The sequence below is a fragment of the Botrytis deweyae genome (genome assembly GCF_014898535.1).
Source record: "Botrytis deweyae strain B1 chromosome Unknown BDEW_001, whole genome shotgun sequence".
Classification (NCBI taxonomy): Eukaryota; Fungi; Ascomycota; class Leotiomycetes; order Helotiales; family Sclerotiniaceae; genus Botrytis; species Botrytis deweyae.
In genome coordinates, this window is record NW_024066208.1 from 1,885,723 (window position 1) to 1,908,603 (window position 22,881).

At 42.8% G+C, this 22,881-nt stretch overlaps 8 protein-coding genes across 8 annotated transcripts; 4 read left to right on the plus strand and 4 right to left on the minus strand.

Annotated features, from left to right (window-relative positions):
* Positions 1-1,023: 1,023 nt before the first annotated feature.
* Positions 1,024-2,577, plus strand: EAE98_000564 (uncharacterized protein; the record flags this gene model as incomplete). Its single annotated transcript, XM_038948182.1, has 4 exons — positions 1,024-1,183; positions 1,237-1,427; positions 1,486-1,732; positions 1,781-2,577. 4 exons carry the CDS (start codon positions 1,024-1,026, stop codon positions 2,575-2,577), a joined length of 1,395 nt encoding a protein of 464 aa, XP_038815859.1.
* A 2,097-nt stretch (positions 2,578-4,674) lies between these two features.
* On the minus strand, positions 4,675-6,905 carry EAE98_000565 (uncharacterized protein; the record flags this gene model as incomplete). The annotated part of the gene is made up of 4 exons (XM_038948183.1): positions 4,675-5,203; positions 5,366-6,443; positions 6,488-6,607; positions 6,668-6,905. 4 exons carry the CDS (start codon positions 6,903-6,905, stop codon positions 4,675-4,677), a joined length of 1,965 nt encoding a protein of 654 aa, XP_038815860.1.
* A 1,532-nt stretch (positions 6,906-8,437) lies between these two features.
* On the minus strand, positions 8,438-11,218 carry EAE98_000566 (uncharacterized protein). Its single transcript, XM_038948184.1, has 6 exons — positions 10,746-11,218; positions 10,619-10,693; positions 10,088-10,566; positions 9,629-9,963; positions 9,364-9,570; positions 8,438-9,307 (listed from the first exon to the last, which is right to left on the minus strand). Exons 1-6 carry the CDS (start codon positions 10,828-10,830, stop codon positions 8,596-8,598), a joined length of 1,893 nt encoding a protein of 630 aa, XP_038815861.1. The 5' UTR covers positions 10,831-11,218; the 3' UTR covers positions 8,438-8,595.
* A 364-nt stretch (positions 11,219-11,582) lies between these two features.
* EAE98_000567 (uncharacterized protein) lies at positions 11,583-13,485 on the plus strand (the record flags this gene model as incomplete). Its single annotated transcript, XM_038948185.1, has 3 exons — positions 11,583-11,842; positions 11,973-12,196; positions 12,251-13,485. The coding sequence occupies 3 exons, from the start codon at positions 11,583-11,585 to the stop codon at positions 13,483-13,485; spliced, it is 1,719 nt and encodes a 572-aa protein (XP_038815862.1).
* Positions 13,486-14,201: 716 nt separating this feature from the next.
* Positions 14,202-15,010, plus strand: EAE98_000568 (uncharacterized protein; the record flags this gene model as incomplete). Its single annotated transcript, XM_038948186.1, has 2 exons — positions 14,202-14,565; positions 14,598-15,010. The coding sequence occupies 2 exons, from the start codon at positions 14,202-14,204 to the stop codon at positions 15,008-15,010; spliced, it is 777 nt and encodes a 258-aa protein (XP_038815863.1).
* Positions 15,011-16,157: 1,147 nt separating this feature from the next.
* Positions 16,158-18,257, plus strand: EAE98_000569 (uncharacterized protein; the record flags this gene model as incomplete). The annotated part of the gene is made up of 8 exons (XM_038948187.1): positions 16,158-16,365; positions 16,416-16,448; positions 16,496-16,735; positions 16,792-16,887; positions 16,939-17,014; positions 17,069-17,252; positions 17,305-17,398; positions 17,449-18,257. The coding sequence occupies 8 exons, from the start codon at positions 16,158-16,160 to the stop codon at positions 18,255-18,257; spliced, it is 1,740 nt and encodes a 579-aa protein (XP_038815864.1).
* Positions 18,258-19,838: 1,581 nt separating this feature from the next.
* Positions 19,839-20,738, minus strand: EAE98_000570 (uncharacterized protein; the record flags this gene model as incomplete). The annotated part of the gene is made up of 2 exons (XM_038948188.1): positions 19,839-20,433; positions 20,497-20,738. The coding sequence occupies 2 exons, from the start codon at positions 20,736-20,738 to the stop codon at positions 19,839-19,841; spliced, it is 837 nt and encodes a 278-aa protein (XP_038815865.1).
* Positions 20,739-21,348: 610 nt separating this feature from the next.
* On the minus strand, positions 21,349-22,190 carry EAE98_000571 (uncharacterized protein; the record flags this gene model as incomplete). The annotated part of the gene is made up of 2 exons (XM_038948189.1): positions 21,349-21,716; positions 21,893-22,190. The coding sequence occupies 2 exons, from the start codon at positions 22,188-22,190 to the stop codon at positions 21,349-21,351; spliced, it is 666 nt and encodes a 221-aa protein (XP_038815866.1).
* Positions 22,191-22,881: the final 691 nt, after the last annotated feature.

Sequence of the window (22,881 nt, forward strand, 5' to 3'; positions counted from 1 at the left end):
CACATCTGTTTACCAATTCCGGATTCCGTCTCGGTTTTCTTATCTACGGAGTACGAATCCAGTGCGTGCTTGGTATCTTTTTTATACTTTCGCCGCAATGAACTGAAAGGAAAGGAGTGGATACAAGACGGTGAATGGATGGAAAATACACCTCCAACCATTTAAGGTTACTTTCGTCTAAAGGCGGCCCGAAGAGGCTGCGGGAGTTGTCGAATAAAGCTACTGACTCGAATGATCTGCAACGTAAGGCGAAATCAGTCAGGTACAAGCTTGAAAAAATTAATTCATTCGAATTTTTAGCATCAATTTACTCCAGATTTTGATGTTGGAGAAGAGAGAAGTCAAACGTGGTGACTTTGGGACATCGTGTCGATTACTTGCATCAGTGATCAAGTCCAATCCAACTCATATTGTTGGCAAGATTCATATCCTCAAGGTTTGGCATGCAATACCACGCACTACCCCAGATTCAATACCCTGAATTAGTCAAAACGTACATGGTCAATACCGAGATCACACTGAATTATTATCAAATTATGGCGATTTCATGGAGACCGTTGTTCACGTCGCCTCGCCAAAACATAATAGTTACTTTTTAGTGGAGTCACAAAGGAACAAATGGTCCACTGTCACTGATGAAACTCCATAGAAAAGAATTTTACTTACGTCTTAGGAACCACCTTCCAACATGGTCTTACCATTCGCACTGACGTTCCCCTCATTGAACTTACTTGAATTCAATAGAAATTGATTGTCAATCTTTGGCTTATCTCGGTGTCGAGCGTGTCTAGCCCCGTCCAGAAACCCTACATATTTTCGTCTCGTGTCCACATCTTGATGTTATTTTGCCATCTTTCAACTCTCTTTCAACACTCAGCTACTCCTTCCTCAACTGATAGCTGCAATCCTTTATTCTTGTTCCAACGTCCGTCATTAGCATCCGAAATCGACCGCAACATCTCTCGACTGTTGAGAAAAGGCTCAAGACAAAAATTTGCAAGCGAATCATAAAAATCTGCAAATATGGACCCCGAAAAGGCAACTTCGAATAAAGCCACCAAAGATGATATCACAGCCGCCAACAATGTTCGTGGTAACATCAGGGCGGACGATCAGTCCTCCGATATGAAGGTAGCAGAGGTACTCGATGCTTTTGGTAATGAGGAAGGCGCAGAGGTTCAATGTAAGCTTTTTTACTCCTTGATTGGCGAAAGAATTTGCTGACAGTATCATCAGACAAAACCATGACTTGGTGGCAAGGAGCAATCGTTATGATTGCTGAAAATATTTCCCTTGGTATCCTTTCTCTACCAGCTGTTTTGGCCAAGGTTGGTCTCATTGGTGGTCTCATCTCGATTCTTGCTCTCGGTGTTTTCACTACATATTCTGGTTACATCTTGTGGCAATTCAAAATGCGATATCCTCAGGTATGTTAGGTTCTAGGAATGGTCTTTGAATATTTACAGTTTCTAACAAATTTCTTAGGTTACAACTTATGTAGACATTGGTGGTATCTTGATGGGAACCTGGGGAAGAGAGATCTTCGGTGCTGCTTACGTCATTTATTGCATTTTCTGCATGGCATCGCATCTTTTGACTTTTACCATTGCTATGAATGTTCTCACGAACCATGCAACTTGTACCATCATCTGGGGCGTCGTTGGATTGGTTGTCTTCAGTTTCCTCTCTTTGAACAGAACCCTCAAGAATGTCTCGTTCTTGTCCATTGTTTGTAAGTTTTGCCAAGTCTATTACCGAATTTCGCTAACCACTGCAATAGCATTCACCAGTATTCTTTCCGCCGTCGTCCTCACCATGGTCGCCTTGGGTGTATCGCCAAAAGCTGACGCCGCAGACATGAAGGGAACTTACAGCCCATCTTTCCCAACCGCTTTCAACAGTATTTCCAACGTCGTTTTCGCATACGGTGGTCACGTTGCCTGGGTCAGCTTCATTGCTGAACTCCGCGATCCAAAGGACTTTCCAAAGTCTCTCGTCCTTCTTCAAACTGTCGATATCAGTCTTTACTTCGTCGCTGCTCTCGTCATTTACAGATATGCTGGTGAAGATGTCGCAAGTCCAGCTCTTAACAGCAACAGTCCTATTGTTCGCAAGGTTGCATGGGGAATCGCTTTACCAACCATTATTATCGCAGGAGTTATCTTTGCTCACGTCACTGTTAAATATATTTACATTCGACTTTTCTCCGGAACCAAACACTTGAACAGTCGAGGATTGATCGCCACCGGAACTTGGGTCGCTCTCGCTTTCGGAACATGGACTGTCGCGTGGATTATTGCCGAATCCATTCCCGTCTTTTCCGATCTCCTCGGTTTCATTTCTGCTCTTTTCGCGTCTTGGTTTTCTTACGGTCTCCCTGGTATCTGCTGGTTTTATATCAACTGGGGATCATGCATGCAAGGCTCCAAGCAAATCTTCTTGAGTTTCGTTAATATTGTCTTGATTATTTTAGCGTGCATTATGTGTTTTGCGGGTTTATACGCTAGCGGTTATTCTATGAACTTGGATACTGCTACTTCTCACGGTGCTTGGTCTTGCGCGGATAACCAACATTAATTGGTTATCTTGGGGTTATATTATAGCATTTGCATTGCATTGCGTTGCGAGGTCTTCTTTATTTTCTTGGGAAAAGCAATCGAAAAGCGAAAGGCAAAAAGCAAAAAGCAAAAAAGCATGATACCCATTAGGGAATTTCATATCGGTGGAGGCTTCTTTTATGATATCGAATTCCGGTTTATATGATTTGGGCAATTAGGTGTCTTAGGCGCGTATGTACTTTGGGAGTACGAATTTTGGGATGGGGGGCATTCTCACTTGATTGAATGAATGGATGGGGTCGAGCTGGATATGAATGACTGGCCTTTTTTGTATATTATCGGGTAATGGTGTGATGAGAATTATGGTGTGATGAATAAATTATCTAAATGAATGGAGATTGATTCATTGGAATAGATGTTTTTTTTCTTCAATGGTTTCCATGACGTGAATACATAGTGAATTTGTGATGTTGAGATGAGATTGATGTGAGGATATATTAATGAAGTTCCTGGTATCAAAAGCGGGAGATATAAACTCTCCTCGATGAGATGCGATGAGATGAGATGAGATGAGGAACTACAATCTTCTAGCTGGCGGGAATGGAACTCATCGCATACGGCAATTGCTACATTTTCCCCCAGTCTACAGATCTGAAGAGAGATAGAGAAAGAAAGCAGAAAGTTTATCACCAAGCGAATGGATGACAAGACAAAATAGCATGGAAACAAGTTGTTTGAAGATCTGAGTGACTTTGAGGAATGTCATCTATGTAGGTAGGTAGGTAGGTAGGTAGGTAGGTAGGTAGGTACATACATGTGTGCACGATGGAGTAAGGAGTACGGAATACGGAGATGAGAACTTGGAATCTCTTTACTGTATTGTATCGTACTGGATTATAATTTGTGAGTATTTAGATATCTATCTGAATTATTCTTCTCTCCCCTCCCTCCCTCTCTGCGGCACTATACATACCATACCCCCCCTATACACAACATACCCACCGATTAGATACATCATCCATACAAGAAACTCCGTACTCCATACTCTGTAGGTACTCATACTCCATACCATACCACATGATCACTCTCCCCATCTCCATCTCCATCCATCTCCCGATGCTCCCATCCCTGCGCCAGGATATGTACCTAGCATGTACGGAGTACATAATCGAATATTCCTAGCGTCTTCTCCCCATCTCGTCCTCGTGATTCTCATCATCCCACTCTAGAGTCTATGCCGCTGTCATATGTACATACGAAGTACAGGTCCTTTTCTCCGAGTACCGGGAGGTATCCATTCTGTACTTACGATAGGTACGCTAATGAATAATGAACAATAATAAAATACCCGAATGCCTAGGTAGGTATCCCTGTTTTTGTTTATGTGGGGTGGGGTTGCTCCACTTGTGCGGATTGTTGTGGAGGATGATGTAAGCGTGTGAGTAATTATATATTGTAATAGGGTTGCCGATAGTATATAAAATAACCAGGTCGCTTAGCTCAGTTGGTTAGAGCGTGGTGCTAATATCTTCTCTGATTAGGTAATCAGTAAGACAAAAACGCCAAGGTCGGCGGTTCGACCCCGCCAGTGATCATTTTTGGGGTTCTATTTCTTTTGCGTTTCAAGTTGGGGTTGTTGGTGATACATGTGAGAAAAAATATATATGTAGGGATGAAATAGATGGGAGGGAAAGGGTTTGTGGAGAGGCTGTATGTATATATGTCAATGTTAATGTGCGACGCTTTTTGGTGATAGGAAAGCTTGAGGAAGAAGAATATATCAAAACGAGCTGAAATATCAAAGTTTTGTATACGTATGTACGATATCTACCTAGGTATTTATAATCTTTTGATATTTGGAAGGTTGCTAGTATGAGGGCAAAGTAAATTTTTCCTACTTCAGATTCTCGAATTTGAGGGATCAAATGAAATAGAGAGTAGTGTATTATTAAACAGTTGTTTTGAGAAAGAACCCCTTTTTATAATGACTATCCGATAGTCAGTTGTACCATCTCTGATCAAGAAATGATGCTAACTGCTGAGCTCTTATCTTTTGTACATGGTGGTTGTGGCCGCGTGATAATCATTTGCGATTAGATGTTTTCAAATAGTGAGGTCAGACTAAGTTCATCCATTGCCGCGCTTCAGTTTGAAACAACTTTTTGGAGTCCTCAGAAGTCTTCAATCTGTAGAATCCTACTCGGCGATAATGGCTGCTATCTGACTCCATAGCAGGCTGTAGAATTAAGCCGGAGATTGGTTTGGCCTGGGCACCGAGTTTACAAAGGTTCAAAAGCCAGAGGTCTTCTCTGTCGGTAGCACATTTGTTTGTTATGTCGGCATGCTCTAGATCATATTCTTGGTCCATAACCGAAAATTTTACGCTCATGGGGTATGACTTCTTCCATACGAGCTTACCGGGGCCTTTTGAGAATGCATTCAGGCGAAGTATTGGGGGTTGAGAGTCAGTTGCAGGTATATACTCGTGATTAGATTGGTGGGAGAGCTGTTGGTCTGTATTCAGCACTTCGGAGTCTTCCATGTGGAAAATTCCCTGGTAGAAGGAGAGGTGTTGGTGAGAACACCATGACCAAGAGGGCCAGCTTGAGTCTAGGGATGAGTTTCCGAGAGGGATCCACATCAAGCTATACTTCATATTAGTCTTGAAGTGATAGAAGGAATTATAGAGTCAGAAGTCGGCCTATATAATCTGGAACAAAGATGAGAAACAAAAAGTATGTTTTTGGCACTGATTTGGATTTCGAGCACAGACTTGAATGGGATACTTCAGTGCAAATTTCACTTACCATCTAGGAAGGTCCTCAAGAAACGTGCCAAAAATATTTGTATGAAATCCAAGGCGTTTCTGAAACAAAGCAGAGCAAGCTGCAAAAGCAGCTGCTTTGTCTGAAGAGTATGATAAGTTGCGTTGACAATACTGGTCTACCATATTGTAGTAAAGCCTTACAAGTGCGTCAAAACTAAGATCATTAGAATTGAGTACAGTCGGATGCCCAAGCCGTCGGGCCTTTATGAAGCCAGCTTCTACTCGTAAGCCTGCGAGATCATTCTCTGTAAGTTCTTGCTTGGGGCTTGTCTCCATAAAAAATCCCTTTGCACATTCAAAATATATCCTACCACAGGTAAAGTGTAGAATACGGGGAGAGAGAACGCGTTCTTGTAAAGTCCACGCCCTGGTATTCCAGATACTCCTTTGATGAATGTCCCACGTCCAATCAATGGGAAATTCGTTCTGCAAATCGTACAGATCTTGACTGAACATAATGTAGGATCCAGGCTCGCTATTCATCAGGTAGAAAGGCAGTTTGACTGATGGCTCTAACGACGGATAAGGGGGTAGGAAGCCGGATTTACTATTGATGCCAGATGTGGCGCAGATACACAACGCCGCGTTCCCGTAAACATCGCCCATACGTGCGATTTCTACGGACTTGTCGGGAATGGAATCTTGAAGAATGCAAATAGAATCGATCCACAGATACTGAAATCCCAGGTCACGAGTAGCAATGATGGCATCCCTAAACGTGGCGGGCAAATCTTCCAAAGGCATTCCTTCCATCCGAGACGACAGAGTTGATGTTTGACTTGTATATTGAGCTTCGAATGGGTGTTCTTTGCATATTCCCCAGCAGTGGCTCAGAGTCACATATTTATCAACAATACCATTACCCATGACAAGCTTAGGAGGCGAGCTTCTGACATCTATAACCCTTGTGGGTAGGATACTGGGCGTCGTGCCTCGACAAGTATCATGCTTGTCGCACATTCTCAACCACATCTGCGCAATGCTGATCGCTTCATAATTCCATGTTCGTGATCCAGGACGAACCAGGAAGTACTTCGAAGCAGTGTTTCCACCGTCGCCTAGTCAAATCAGCAATACAGTCGTCCACAGGATTGGATCTTACCATATTCTGCGTACAGGACAAAACTAGCTTCAGATTGCCAAGCACCATCCACTTTAAATATCAGGTTGTTGTAAATTGGCAGTTCCAACTGACATCCATAACTTCCGGAAACATTTACTTCTATGAAGAATCAGCATGGTAAGCAATTGTTACACAAGTAAGATTGATGGACATATCTACCTCCGTTCTTTGGAGAACGGCTTTCAGCAAACCTGCGCAAGAGGACATCCCTCAAAGCCCCGCAGAGGTTGCAACCATCGTTAAACGAGACCAAAAGACCTGGGAAGTCAGGCGTTGTATCTTTTCGATGGTATGGCACTTCAACGTGATACACCCAATCTTCCTCACCACGTCCGGGTAAGCCACGGTCAACAGTGAATTCCTCGCACTGTCTGCAAGGAGTATTTACCAAAGCCATCCTACTATTGGATTGCTTTTGAAACTTTGCACTCGTCGTTGAGAGAGAGAATCGGAGATTTTGAAGAGGGGAGGTGAGGATGTAATGGTGTGGTAAGCTCGTTTGGACAGCCAATGATGTCAAACCCCTGCTGTTTCCATGTGTGGGTGTAGAGAGAATATAGATATGAGTAGTACGGTGATAATTTTCCTCGAGAATGATACATCTCTCTATGATCGAGACTCATGCCTTCCTGTTGGGTGATCTGTCTCAGAGAAATATTTTAAACCTGCAGATTGCCCACGCGAAATTCCGCGTAAGTGATTTGACTTCGAGTGACTCCACAGGGGATTATATTTCTGCTCAGTTATACAAGAGCTTGATGTTCAATAAACTCCATTTTCTGCTTCAACGTCTCCGCTCGCTTATCTCCCCCTATATTCGCATATAGGTTGATTTCATTTCGAAGCTGACATGCCTGTCGTAAAAGACATGTTGATACAACTCATACCTTAATCTTATCATGCCAAAGAAAATCGTCACATTAGTCTCGCCCAAAAAGTAGTGGACTAAAAATCGCACGATCGGAATCTGACCAAATCTGTTCCTGCGATCCCACTCGCTGCTGTGCTTCGGGCATAATGCAGTACATCGCTTAGTTTCAATATTTGAACATATTGTAATATTGAGCAGTGTCTGCCACATACGACCATAGACTGAAGAGAATTGGGCATTCCGTCCGCTCTGCCATACACAAGCTTTAGATCGGTGGATTAGTAGTTGGGTGGGTGACCACCAGCGAATCCCCACTGTTGTATGTTTTTGACTTTTTTTGTTTTCCTCAATTTTTATACGTTATTGTTGCGTCGTTTGGTGTGCAGGGTTGAGGATGTTGAAGGGAGGCAAAAGGGCGAAGATCTGGAGAAACTGTCTTTGTCATCAGATCGGGTAGTATCAACTAACCTCGATGTTGTGTCTGTATGAAGGTTTCAACTGGTACCAATTTTTGATCCCTTAGCGCGAAATACTCTATGATAGATAGATATACTTTGCAGTACATAATTTCGCAATGGGAAAGGTTCTTGAATCCCGTCTCGTGTAAACTAGTGCCTTCCTTCTTGAACAGTAATTGAGCCATCCAATCTCTTCATATCGAAGCGTTACCGAATCTTCATCACCGCGTATCATGGCGTCTTGTACCATCAGTCATTGGTGCAGGTTGAATTCATCAGATATTTACTGTACATGGTTGGCTTTGGGTGGACATCCTCGATTGGGATCGATGTAATATATACAGGATCACATCCTGAACCTGCAATGAGCCCTTTCTGAAATTTACACGGAGTCAGAACTGAAATAATTGATAGCTGAGAGACTGGGTGGTTTTTCTACTTGACTTAATTCACAATTGGACATCAGATCCAGGCTTAGATTGGATAGGAAAATGTATTGCGAAGGGAAAAAATGACATTTCGTAACTGACGAGCTAGGAGAAAGTTCAACGCAACAATTTTATGATGCAGATGACAGGTCTGGAGTATGTGGCGGGTGGAAATAATCATGGTCAGAAGACAGGGTGTTATGTTTTCTCAGAACCATTATAATACTAGTCAGCATTGATATTCCTAATCTGGTTCTTGATATATTATATATGTTTCAATGCATATTGCTATGATCTCCAGGTACAGTCGGCTCTCCTTGCAGAACCAACCTATCCTAAAAGCTCTGCAGGAACCTCAACCCACTTATCCCTCACGTAATCCGCAAATCCCTTTCCAAGACAATCCAATCGACTACTGCTACTAACACCTCTCCCCAGATACCCATAGATCACGAAATGTACCGCCATTATTGCTGGAAACTCAACTCTTTCAATTACATATCCTTCTTTCCATTCTTCGCCCAATAATTGTTGCATTTTCGAACGACTGAAATAGTTCTGAAGCCAGCTGTATAATTTAGGGTTTGAGGATGATGGGATAAATATTCCGCAGTTGAGATTGGCGCCTTTATCGCCGGAGCGAGCGAGTGCTATATCGCCTAGTTGAACACTTTTTGTAGGTCCAAATGTGGAGAGGGATTGGGGAGAGACAGTGTCGTATGTAGCGCGACAAGTGAATGGTTGATATTTTGGTGGGTGTCCGCATTTGAATGTCTGTACTTTATTGTCGGAATTGATGATATGCATTTGTTCATCAAGTTCATCTTGAGGGAAAAGCGCTGGATAATATGCCAGGAAGGGTTTGGGGATCGCAGTACGCATATCGAGGGATGCGTGGAAACCTGAGAAGTGTTGAAGAGATATTTCGGTGAGGGCTTTGACTAGGCCTTGAAGAGTTGCAGCTTCGACGGCTTCGGCGAATACACGGCAATAAGTTGTGCTGCTGAGTTGTGTCGAAGGATTCATTTCGGATACACCGATGCTGTATAATCAGTAACTCGTTTATTCAAGAAATTGCACGTAAAAAGGGACTCTTACGTTTGAAATTCCAAGAGTTCAAAAGATTTATCGATTCCAGCAATTTTTAATTTTCTTCTCATCTGCGTTTCAAATAGAGCCCATTTCTGTTTGGTACCATAACCTGTTGCGTTTACCAGAATCTGGCATTGATATCCGGCATGATAAAATATTGCTGCTTTGGTTGTTGGAGGTGGCGGAAGACCAGTAACACCGGTAACTTTGACACTTTTACCATTACATTAGTGACCAAATCTCGACATGTAGGCAAATTTTTGACACTCACCGGTTCTCAGATAATTGAGAGACAGATATATTATCAAGGACGGCAGTCACATCACTATTCAGGTAATGATTACCTTGAATCTCATACAGAAATTGGGCCACAACAGTATCAGAAGTAATCATCCCACCAGTAGCTTCATGTTTAGTGATTGTGCAAGAACCATCTGCTTCGATTTCCGCAATAGGGAATCCTGGATCAACGAAAATGTCCTGATCATATTCAGTGAAGCCAGAAAAATTGGCTCCAGTTACATAGGCTGAACATTCTATTAGATGACCGGCGATCAAAGATCCAGCAAGAGAGTCATAATCAGTTTCTGACCACGAGTGCCAATACTAAAATGTCCGGCAGTCAGTAAATATCTATGATCAAAACATTTTCACGGGACCAAAAAAAATGTTCAATAGCAAACCGAGGAAGAAAGAATGTTAAGGAAAATGGTATTAGCATTAGACTTACCCATGCAGCGGCAATCACAGGAGATGCGTCAGAAACTCGCCCGCAAATTATAATATCGGCACCTTCACGCAAACCCTTAACAATAGCATGAGCTCCAAGATAAGCACTACTTAAAACAATAGGAATTGATCTACCTTCCAAAAACGAGAAGGTATTGGCCGGTAATTGTAGGTCCTGATTCCATGAATCAAAGTGTTTCGGTAACTTTCCACGTAAGGGTGCCATATCCGGTCCGATCTGTGAAATCAGGTCATCTCCAGAGACCCAGCCAACCTTAAGAGCAATGCCGCGTTGTTTGGCAAGTTCATCAACTTTTCTTGCTAAGCCTTCGGGATTCAAAGCTCCTCCGTTAATAACAACCTTGGTGTTTTTCTCGGCTAGTAATTCAAGAGATTGAGACAATCCCTCCAAAGCAGTTGAGATATATCCTGGATGATTTCCAGCTCTATATGCCTCTGCATTCTCCGCCATATTCATCTCTTCCGAGGGTTTATTAGCTTCGTTCATGTTTCTCACACATCAATGACATACCTGCAAGGTAGTCACCGGTAACAAAATCGACATTTCCTAATGAAATCTGTTCGTACATCCTATAAGCGGGATCACCTCAGGAGAGAGTCAGTGTCTTTCTCAGGGACTCATATCAGAAATCACGAACATAAGTAACCCGAACAATTGGCAACTCTGACGGGTCTTTTGGGCTGCAAAGCCCCATGGATTGGCGTTTCATTTGTCGTCGCCATGGCATCGAAGCTGGGCACTGATTGACAAGATATTGATATGTGAAGGTAATGACGAAGCAGAGGAATGAAGAAGGGCAAATCTGAAGAGAGTAATTTCACATGAAGCCGATATATGAGTTTGGCTACATAGTTTTTCTTCAATCTCGGTGGCTTGTAGTTAGCCTCGGGGTTTGAGACTACTGCAGGTGATGCTGCGTTGGGTAATTTTTATACGAGCGGATGAAGAGGATCTGCCGTCAAGATTTGCAGCCATGACCACAACTAAGTTATGTATAGTGTTTGATATACAACACATATTTCTAGCGATCACCGTGAACCAAGCAATGATAAGTCACTGCGGTAATGACGGAAATGGCGGATCTCCTTTCACTGTGCTTGATACCAGATTGTGGGGTAACAGCATGCGGCCGATCTGCGGCTCATACTGAAAACGCAGAGTCTATTCCATCCCAATTCCCAAATAGGAAATTTCTCGTGAAAGCATCATCGGCCCAAAAGACTCAGAGAACAACACGACAGCCCAGAGCTTCTTTTGTGTCAATTGACTCACTGTCCGAATGTTTTCCTATAGTAAAAATATGGATAATGCGTGTCACTTAAGCCGAGGCCCGTTGATGGGTTCTCGGACTAAAGTTAAAAAGCTTGATAGTGTGGCTACCACTCTGTCAGTATGAGTACTCCTATAAAGAGCTTCCGGTGGAAGGTACCTTTTCAAGTATCATTTGTCACTCAATCGATATAACAAGACGATCATGTATTCTGTACCAGAAGAGACCAGAAAGGTTTTCCATCAAGGGATATTGGAAAATCCTACCATCATCCCCAACCTGCCAAAGGACTTTCAAGATCATGCCAAGAAGATCAAATTCGAAGGAGAGGATGCTCCAACTATACCAATAAACTGGCGATTCGCTGAGAGTATATCTTCAATCAAAGCTTTGGAAGCGACGGTGCTTTTATCGCTGTTGAAAAAGAAATATGATGTGGAGCCGAAAGAAGTTATCATCAACACGTGAGTAACCTTTGATCATACTAAAGCGACGCCGTCTCGTCTCCTAAATCCACACCCTTGCCCCTTCCCTCATATCACATCCACCTTCGCTTTCGCAACGACAGTTATTAACAAATTGCAATAAATACAGCGATCATGCACAACTTTTTATCATGTCTACTCTATTGTGGGAGATTAATCACGAAGGAACCAAGGTGACACTATTCAATGCCTCTGATCCGAATTCTGAAAATGGAAAACTTCTTGCAAAATGGTTCCCTTCGACCGATATTCACAGATTACAAGGAACATATCATCGTGCCTCTTGTACAAACATTTACAAGACAAAAGATGGAAAGTACTTTCATATACATGGTAAGAGTGCTTCTGAATGATTTTGGAGATGTCATATTTGCTCACTTCGTTCAGGAAGCATGAATCCAGATCCCAGCTTGGATAGTATTGGACTACCTCATGAAATGGACCAGCCAAGCGTTGAAGCGTCTTGGAATCCATTCATAGAAAAAATAGGACAAATAGATTCAGATGACATGCAAAGAATAGCATCAGATGAGTACAAACAGGCAGGAACGATTTGTTGGACAAAGGAAGAATATAAAAATAGCGAGCATGGCAAAGCCAATGCTAACGTTGGATTATTTGAAATCAGACATTATCCAAATGCCACCCAAGGTGCAAGTTGGTGGCCTGAAACAGAGCAAACAAGTGCAAAGCGACCTTTGGCTGGCTTGAAAATCGTTGACATCACCCGAGTCATCGCAGCTCCAGCAATCGCAAGGGGTTTAGCAGAATTGGGTGCAAGTGTCATGAGGATCACTCCTCCACATCTCCAGGACTACTCTCAACTGCACTGCGATCTAAATTGGGGAAAATGGAACACCCATTTGGACTTCAGGAACAAGGATGATCTTGAGAAAGCCAAGGAATTGATCCGAGACGCAGATGTTGTTGTTACTGGTTACAGACCGGGAGTCCTTGATAAATACGGGCTCGGAAATGATGGCATTCGCGAGCTAGTCAAAGGCAGAAGTCGAGGTATTATCATCGCAAGAGAAAATTGTTACGGATGGCATGGTCCTTGGTCATATCGAAGTGGATGGCAACAGATTAGCGACGCAAACTGTGGTGTCTCTATGGAATTTGGTCGATCTATGGGCAACGATGAGCCTGTCACACCTATCTTACCAAATTCGGACTACTGCGCTGGAGTTTCAGGTATTGTTGGAATCCTTCAAGCACTGATACAGCGCTCAGAAACTGGCGGCTCCTACGAAATGGATGTGGCTCTAAACTACTATTCTCAGTGGCTTGTCAACTCATGTGGCATGTATCCACAAGAAGTTTGGGAGGATCTATGGTCAAGGAATTGCAAACCTGTATTCCGACACTACCACAATATGAACTATACAATGCCCAGGCTATTCCAGACCCTAATAAAGTCAGGCACTGGCAAAACTATCTTACGCGATGAATTCTTCGAGAATAGAGAAACTAAGGCTGTCGGGGTAAATATCAAAACTGTAAAACCTATTTTAAGGTTCCCGAACAACGAGGTGGAATTGAGGTACAATGTTGGTACCAGAACAAACGGTGTTGATGCTGCGCATTGGCCGACTGATCTGATGACAGAAATAGTAGTATAAATGCCTATCAATTTTGACTATTATTCACTTGTGAGTAACAAAGCCACTTTTTTGCAACCGTAGAGACCCGTGGACTGTATCGAAAGGCGATACACCGCACAACTACTGTCTCATTCGTTAATATGAAATATCGCTGCGCCGCAATACCTTGCGTGCTTTTCCACAATGAGCTGACTGAGTTATCACCGCCACCAACTATTGGTATCTGCTAGTTCAATACTTCATCTGCTAGTTCTTTGTTAATGTTGCACATCTCTACTCCCCTACTACCTTTACTAGTTGCATAACTTTTACCTCTTCACAAGTACCAGTTGGTAATCTATCATCATGATGTCTCTCCCTGACTCAGTTTACGGCTCTCAACTTCCACAACCAGAGCTTGCACCCGAGATAATTGGGGCTCTGGCCTTCGAGCGCTCTAAGTGGGCCACCGGTTGTGTTCATAGCGATCCTTTCTATACCCTCGCTCTGAAAACAACTTCAGACTCCTCACTCCCAGGAACCCTCCTAAAAGTCCAATAAAGTGTCGATCCTACCTTGTACTCTATTCCTTCTTCCGTCTCAATCTCGCGTCTCATCTACCAGTCTCTTACTCTTACCGGAGACCCCATTCCTGTTTCCGCGTACATAACTTGGCGACTTCTCTCTTGAAGGAACTCAGATGGCAGCTCCCAAATCGTCGCCTGGGCCCATGGAACCTCTGGTATTTTCTCCGAATGCGCTCCTTCTCACCTCCGAAATCTACACCAGCACTTCCTCGCGCCCTATGCTTTAGTTTTGTTCGGCTATCCAATGTCATCGTTGCCACTGATTATGCCGGTCTAGGCGTCTCCCATTGCTCTCAGCCACAAAACCAATTGATTATTCATCACTATCTCGCCAATCCTGCCGCTGCGAATGATGTGATATGTTCGATTGTTGCGGCTCGTTCTGCGTTTCCACCCTTAGGATCAAAGTCTGTATCAATTGGTCATTCTCAAGGTGGAGGTGCAGTTTGGGCCATTGCACAATATAATTCTAAAGAAAACATCGAAGTGTACCTTGGAGGCGTTGCAATCATTCTTACAACAGATATTAGAAGTAATTTTGATCCAATTGAAGCTGTCGTCTAGGCGGGAATGATGCTAGGTCTGAAGAATGTGTTTCCCAAATTCCAGTATCCAGATGTTTTACCGAGGAGGGGCTCGCTGCAGTGAACACTTATAGAGAAGTTGAGGGAGGCTGCGCAGTGGGAATGGGTCTATTCTTATCATTGGCACTGGAGGGGACTTTGCTAAGAGATGGGTGGAGAGATAATGAATGGGTTGTCAAATATAATGATTTGATAATGAGCGAAGGCAAGGAAATTGGCGGAACGCTGTTGGTTATCCATGGAGAGAGAGACCCGATCATCGATTTTACTCTTACCGAGAAGGCTGTACATGATATAGCTATGGAGTATCCTGATTTTGAATTGGAATTCATAAGACTACCCACTACGCACGACTCGGCCATCACAGGAAGTCAGTGGTTATGGATGGATTAGATTAGAGAGAGATTCGAGAGCAAAGCGATAGAGAGATGTGGGGATATGTACTCAGAAAACGGGAAATTGAATCGGGAGACAAGTATTGATTCGGAAAGACCGAAGGAGAGTTATGGATTTGAGACTAACTGGTTCATGGCAAGCGCAACTGAGAATTATCACAAATTTTGACCGACATACTTGCGCGACTATGGGATAAAGTTTTCAATAGTCTAGTCTAGAATATGGAAATGAAAGCCTTTGAAATTATGAGCCCAGTTCAGGATGCTTACCTGAACCCTCTCATTCACTTCAGGTATTAGAGAGTTTCTTGAAGTAGAAAGTTTGAATCTAATTTAGATTTTTGAATTTCCTGTACAGATAAAATGATCGCTTATGTTTTGAGAATCATGACTAAACTTGATCAAGTATCTGAATCTTCCTAGTATTGGCTAATAATACTGGAAAAGACGTGATACTAGAGCGGGTATCAGGATGACTTGCTGACAACGGTAGGAGATAAATTCAAAGACGCCCAAAACCCAAGACCGTGGCATTGCCATCGGCTTCAAGAGACATACCATGTTACATGTTTTAGAGAGAGGAAGATAACAGATAGATCACAGAGATTGGTCAAAGTGAGTTGAGGGGTGAGACCCCTGGTCAATACCAAGTATCACACAACTTCAATTATTGGTAAGATAACGAGAGATTCATCTCAATGCAGATATATAATCTGAACCGGGACGTCATTTCTCTCAAACAATCTATTCTAGGAAATCTGATGTTGCATCGTAAGTTTTCTGTAGGTAATATGTATTGTGGTCGTTGATAACGAAATGCATGTAACCTATGACGAGCTTACAGGATTAGATCCACATCAACCACACAACTATGCTATCAACCCTAGCATCTAATACTTTCCTCACTGCCGATTGCGACCCCAGTAATGGCGCAATGAAACGGTAGAGTGTGGGATTTTATGCTGTTAGACGATTGGTCGCTCCGAACGTCGTACATTATCACGGCTGTGGTGCAATATCTCGCCAATTGTGCGAGCTGAGACAGGGAGTTGTTACGGCTTTTGACAAGCTGCTTGGTTTTGGTACTTATAGATGAGGCTCGCCGTGAGTAATGAAGATTCAACTACGGGAGGCTTGTAATCAAGATGTCGGAGACCAAGGATTCAGGAATTGTGGTAAACCGCCATACTGGAGAAGCGGAAGTCAGAGAACTTGGAGCGCTAGAGTTCATTCATGTATACGGAAATAACGGATCGAAACCATCGTATCAAGAAGCTTCAGGAGCACCAGTCGAAAATGAATCGCCTCTTGGTTTGCAAGTTACGTGGTTCACTACAATCTTTTTGAACATTGGTATTGTTCACCCCATTTACAATTCAGAAAAGACTACTAATTACCTACAGGTCAAATGATTGGCACAGGTGTCTTCTCAACTCGTACGTTGTAAAAAATATCACATCAAACTCAGGCTAATGGTTTCCAGCCGCAAGCATCTTGTCAGCAGTGGGTTCAGTCGGTCTAGCTATGATCTATTGGACACTCGGTCTACTCATCTCCGGTTGTCAATTTTCAATCTATACCGAACTCGCCAGTTTCTTTCCGAATAGATCTGGAGCTGAAGTAGTGTACCTGGAACAAGCGTATCCGAGACCAAGATATCTTCTGCCGACCACGTTCGCTGTGCAATCGGTTTTACTTTCCTTCAGCAGTAGTAATGCTATTGGTAAGTGGCTTCTCAAAGTTGCAATTAGTATCAATAAAAACTAATGACATGATTAGTCATGGGTAATTATCTATTTGCTATGGCTGGTTACACACCCTCATCTTGGGAGCAGAAGGGATTGGCAGTTGCTTGCATAACTTTCATTACCCTTCGTTAGTATTAATTCCCTCATGAAATTAAAAGCGGCTGACGTAGTATCATAGTGGTGATATTTAGCACTAAACATTCTCTCCGAATATCAAACGTGATCGGAGTGATCAAGCTCATAACGCTCATATTGTAAGTCGAGACATTCATTTTGCTTTTTTCATTTTAACTGACACATTCCTTTAGCATCTCAATCGCGGGTCTCGTGGTACTAGGTGGCCACACTAATGTTGCAAATCCCACAGAGAACTTCAAAAATGCCTTTTCCGGTACGACAAATAGTGGTTATGGACTGGCAAATGCACTAGTCAAAATAACCTTTGCCTACGCTGGATATGCAAATGCATTCAATGTGATTGCAGAAGTAAAAGTAAGATTTGAATATCCCGCAACAGGTTTAAGAAAATACTGATATTCTCAAGGACCCAATAAGAACCATAAAACGTACCGGACCCGCTTCGCTTCTCGTTGTGGCTATTCTCTACATTCTTTGCAATATCGCTTATTTTGCAGCTAGTATATAACCCCTCTAACCACCTCTAGGACCTGACTAACACACCCTCTAGTCCCTAAAGAAACTCTCAAAGAATCAAATCAACTCGCCGCCTCTCTTTTCTTCACCGCAGTATTTGGTGCCGGTAAATCTGTTCGCGCGCTCAATTTCCTCATCGCTCTGTCGGCATTTGGAAACATTGTCTCAGTCACCATAGGGTCATCTCGCATCATCAGAGAATGCGGTCGTCAAGGTGTACTTCCATATCCTCGTATGTGGGCTTCTACTCGACCTTTCGGAACTCCTCTTGCTGCTTACATTCTAAAATGGGGTTTGACTATTCTCATGATTTTGGCCCCACCTTCAGGTGATGCTTTCAATTTTATCGTGGATTTGTATAGTTATCCAAGTAATCTGTTTTTATTCGCATTGACTGCGGGATTACTCATTATTAGGAGGAACAGAAAGAAACTAGGTATCGTGGACGATGACTTTAAAACGTGGGATGTAGCGATCTATTTCTCATTGGCGGTTAATATTTTCTTACTGGTTATGCCATGGTATCCTCCTCCCGGAGGAGCTAATGGTGGCGATGTGAGCTTTTGGTATGGTACTTATTGTGCCGTTGGCTTGGGTATCATGGGTGCCTGTATCCTCTACTACGCTTTCTGGATCTACATTCTGCCGTACTTTGGTAAATACCAGATCCGGCAAGAATTGATAGTTATGGATGGTGAAAGTTCAAAAGCTCATCGGCTGATCAAAGTACCAAATGCTGAGCTGGAAGCTTGGGACAGAGAGCATGATGCGTTGGGGAGAAAAATCGATTCAAGTTCGCCATCGGAGGATGGTGGGGCTGAGAACGTTTTGGAAAAAGAGTGAAACATTGAAGGCAACTGGAAGAGTTTAGAATGCGGGATGCATTCACGACATGGAATTTCATGGAACTTGAACAGTAGATGTCATTGAGGCTTCGGCAATTAGCCGAGCCTTTGCAAAGAACAGGCCGCGCCTAGTTCGGTCTCCTAGCCAGGTTATTTGCAGCCTCTCTCAGAGTGTAAGACTTATTATTAGGGTTCTCCACGCCTTATTTATATGAAGATTTTATTGATCATTGAATGTATTGGATTCATGCCAACAGCCTGCATGTAGTGATTTGACCAATTGGGGGAAGTAATGGAGTTATTAGCCTTATAAAACGATCTTGACTTTGGAAAAAGACATCATATCCCGAAATGCCGATCTTTCTAAGTTCAATCCCAGCATCCATGGCAAAAAGCTGACACTGGTGATAAATAATGTCATTTCTTTCCCTTCAAGAATCATCCGTTGAAAAATTACTTTCTACAACAAATAATAGCTCGGCCTGTTGATGGTTTGCGAAGACACTTCATCATTTCCCTTGGATTCGGGGTTTCATATTCTCACACCATTCTTGATGATACATAAAATTTCATGAGATCCATATGGCGCCAATGGCAAGCACTCTTTGCTCTTCAAAGATTTTCAACGAAAGATGATAGATATTAGACCCGATCACTACGAGGGTGTGTTTTTGATGAATGCCGGATCTGTGCGCAGGGACATTTCCTTATCAAAATAAGCACAAACTTATCTATTTTGAAATTCAATAATAATTAAAATAAATATAGTATTTGAAAAATCTTTTTAAATTTAAATAATTTTTTATATCAAGATTTATATATAAGTTTGGTAAAATAGAGTTATTAATATTTATAAAGTTATATTCATTATAAAAATCATATTGTAAATCCAAAACAATTCAGCCTCGACTAGAGCTGACATCACGGCTATCGTAAATCACGATTGCATCGAGTTCAAAGATGAAAATCAAAATCTACGAAATGATCGAAATATAAAGAGACGAAGAAAAATTGTCTGACTTGCTCCTCATAGTAGCTTTCATTGAGGTTTTATAAAATAAATTGAGAAAGAATGAGAATAAGAAGCGCAAGTTATTCGAACGTCAGCCAGCGAGCCCGTAATAGCTCGAGTAAAAAAAGGAACAATGATAATCAGCGGATAATGATTGTAGGAAGAGATGGATAATTTGAAATTCGATGATAGATGAAATGTACCATGGATTGGAAATATGAAGGTTATCGAATTGTAGAGATGACATGGCCACCTCACCTTGTACCTGTCACATGGAAGCCGCATAAACATGCGTGTACACTATATTGTTTTATATTGGCTATGCATCGTCGTGTTGTTATATTTTTGGCGACTTGAAGGAATCCCTCAAGTAGCGAAATGGGTATTTATTTGCATAGCTCTTCTCCGACCATGAGCATTAATGGCTCAGCGATGATGTCCAAAGTGTCCCTCCTAGTGGTTTGGTTTCGGTTGTGAAAATTTTGAGGCGCCTGAATATGTGAGATAACAGGCTCAGTCGGCTTGGAACCATGTTTTGCAACTGCGGAAATACAAATTATTGCCTTCTCAATCGGTCCTTGGACGTTTGCTAGCCTCATCGCCCTCATCGTGACCATTTACTTCAGCCTCTCCGTCGACCTCATCGTGACCCCTAACCCTTCCAGCGCCTTCACCAAGTACTTCAACAGATTCTTCACCTCCAATCCAATTTCCATCTGCGTCAAAATATTCCGAAACATTCTCCGCAGTGATCCAGCCGCCACTACCTGGAAATGGAGGGGGTAATCCACCATCCGTAGCTCCTTGTTGTACTCCTGGAAGTCCAGTAACACCTTCATATCCGACATTACCTTCGAATTGAAATTCAGGACCTCCTTCTTCCATATCTTCGTCTTCGTCTGGTACAAGATTTGAGCAATTCGTCAAAGCTTCGTATAATGTTTGTGTAGTATCAGATTCGGCGGGAATAAGAACCAATTCGATAATCGATGGCATGTCATCTCCAGCTGGAGGAGGTGTCTCTAACTGCATAAATAACCCAGATACCTCTCCTTTCGATGCATCTGTAGGATCAGGTAGACGTTGAATGGCATGTAAGGATATAGAAGTATAGGGAATTGCGAGTCCAGCTGAGGTAGTATTATTGAATATAGTGACATTCCTAGATGAAATAAACAAGTCAGCCTTTGCGCAATGTGTACAATGGTGAGAGATGAACAATTACTCGGTAGAAATGTAGGCGTCCACTGTCTCTACAACAGCTGCCTCCGAATTCTGTGCTGGACCCTCTGCAAAGAATGGCAATTCTTTTATATAGTCTCCATAGGCAGCTGCACGCGCAGCTTTAGCATGATAATGTAACACAGGTCTAGCATCGTAGAATGTGGTTGGTGTTTGTGTTTGATGTTCTACTAAAGGTGTGAATGAGTCCAAAGCTGGCGCCGAGTGTATCGTTGATAGAGGCATTTTGGGTTTCGAATGGAGAAGGCAAAGTAAGGGTATCTAAAGCTTCGAGATTCCTGAATCGCTTTAATTCGACTCCGAGTTTTACAAGTTTCGTGAATAAATGACAATCGACTGCTGTCCAACAAATCCAACAGACCCCTCTAGAATTGTTTCTATAAGGCTGAATTGAGGGAAAGTGTTCGGAGAAAGCGGCCGCTCGGACCAATATTTATCCGTAGAAATTCCCACTATCAGGACTTGTGCAAGTCTCAGTTGCGTAGGTACTGGTAGCAAGTACAGATGAATATCTTTGTTCGTGATATTTGTTCGTGCTTCAACCACCATGACTCTTTCAAGTGCATATGCGTACCGGATGTCAAAGCGAGCAAACATGAGCGACCTATCATATTGCACTCCTTCTATTCAAGACATTAAACTCTCAATCAGGGAAGGATCCATCAAAAAGTAAGAAAGTGAAGCTAACTAGTCCAACAAACGAGCATCTGACAGAAGTCTGTGGTATATATGCGGACCTCCAACGAGTCCTATACGATTCCAAGCAACAAAGCAAAACTGCAAATATTATTCCCCTCCTGCACTCTTTATGTATGGTTGTACCTATAGACACCAATTACTCCGTATTTTCATCATCGCTTTCCTTCTTTTTCTCTTCGCCATTCTCTTCCTCGCTCTCTCTCTCCTCTTTCCACTTGATTCGGCCCATAACTAATTCCTTTAAAAATCCGTTTTCGCCTTCTAGTTCCTTTATTCTACATTCCATCATCTCAATCCTCTCTTTCTGTTCTTTGACATTGATTTCTAGGCTCTTTTCTCTCTGTTTCTTTTTCTGGCGAAATCGTGCTGAGGCTGCAGTCGATGCATCGCGCTTGGCATTTGGTTCCCTTGGGGAAAGCGACTGTGTGGGCGAGGAGAGTGTTTTGGCATATAGAGGTGCTGATGGTGGGGGCTGAGCGTGCAGATATGGATGCACAGGTATGGCTAATGAGAGTTAGTACCTCGAAAATCATGAACTATAATGTTCTGCGGGGAATATTGGGGTATGACGGTTGGCGTTATTTTTCCCGAGCACTTTGTGCTAAAACGCAGAAACCTTTTCAGTCGCCTGCGGGTGCGTTCTTCTGCCCACAGAGCGAAAGAGATAAATCAGAACTCACCGGCATTCTGTCTATCGACCCAATTCATTACACCCCCCCACATATCAATCGAACCCTCACTACTATCCGAGGCCGGGTATGGCGCTATTGGGGTATTATAGCTCGAATTCTGCGCCAGCCCTTGAGTGAATACTCTAAGATCATGCTGGGCCAGGGCAGGATCTAAATATGAATGCTGTTGCTGCTGCTGCTGTTGCTGAAAACTGGGTTGTGGTTGAGGATCGAAATGCTGCGATTGGTAGAGAAGCTCCGATTCTGTTGTCGGAGCGATAGACGGATATATCTGCGTGGCCGTCATGGCGACTCGGTATATGGTAAATTGTTGTGCTAATTTGATGTGACAGGACGACAAAACAAATACACCAGAAATGCAGATATCACACAATCTTCAGGGTATTTATTATAGCACCCCGCCCAGTTGACTCGAGCACAAAGCTGGAAATCGAAGTTCGACAAGTGGGATATGTTTGATTTATGGATGTCTATTGGCGGTAGAGCGTACGAATATTATGTAAGTATGCTCTATCTATATGCGATAGCGTGGAGAAACTTCCAGGGTCGTGCCGTGGAGATAGGGTGAGGCGTCGTAAGGCGCAGGTGAATGGATCCCAAGTGTGCGGAAAGGAACGCCCGAGACCAGCATCTATGGAAGAGGCAAAAAAATGCGTGGGATTTCCTCATCCAGTATGATCCCTAATGTAGAAGTGAAAAAAGAAAGGCCTGATTTGATCAATTTGTTCTGCGAATGTGTTTCAAACGACCACTTGTACTATCTAGCGAATGTGCGGAATAAGAATCCTGGCGAAGTGACACCGGCGAAATCCTACAGTGACACAAACTTCAGAGTAATAACGAATAACGAATGATGAAGACGAGATATACGGACTATCGAGTTTTACCCGAATACCTTCAACATATAAAGCTTTATATGTTCCATTCAATCAGGCTCTCTCGATTACCGAGCTATAACTCTATTCAACAAAAGGACC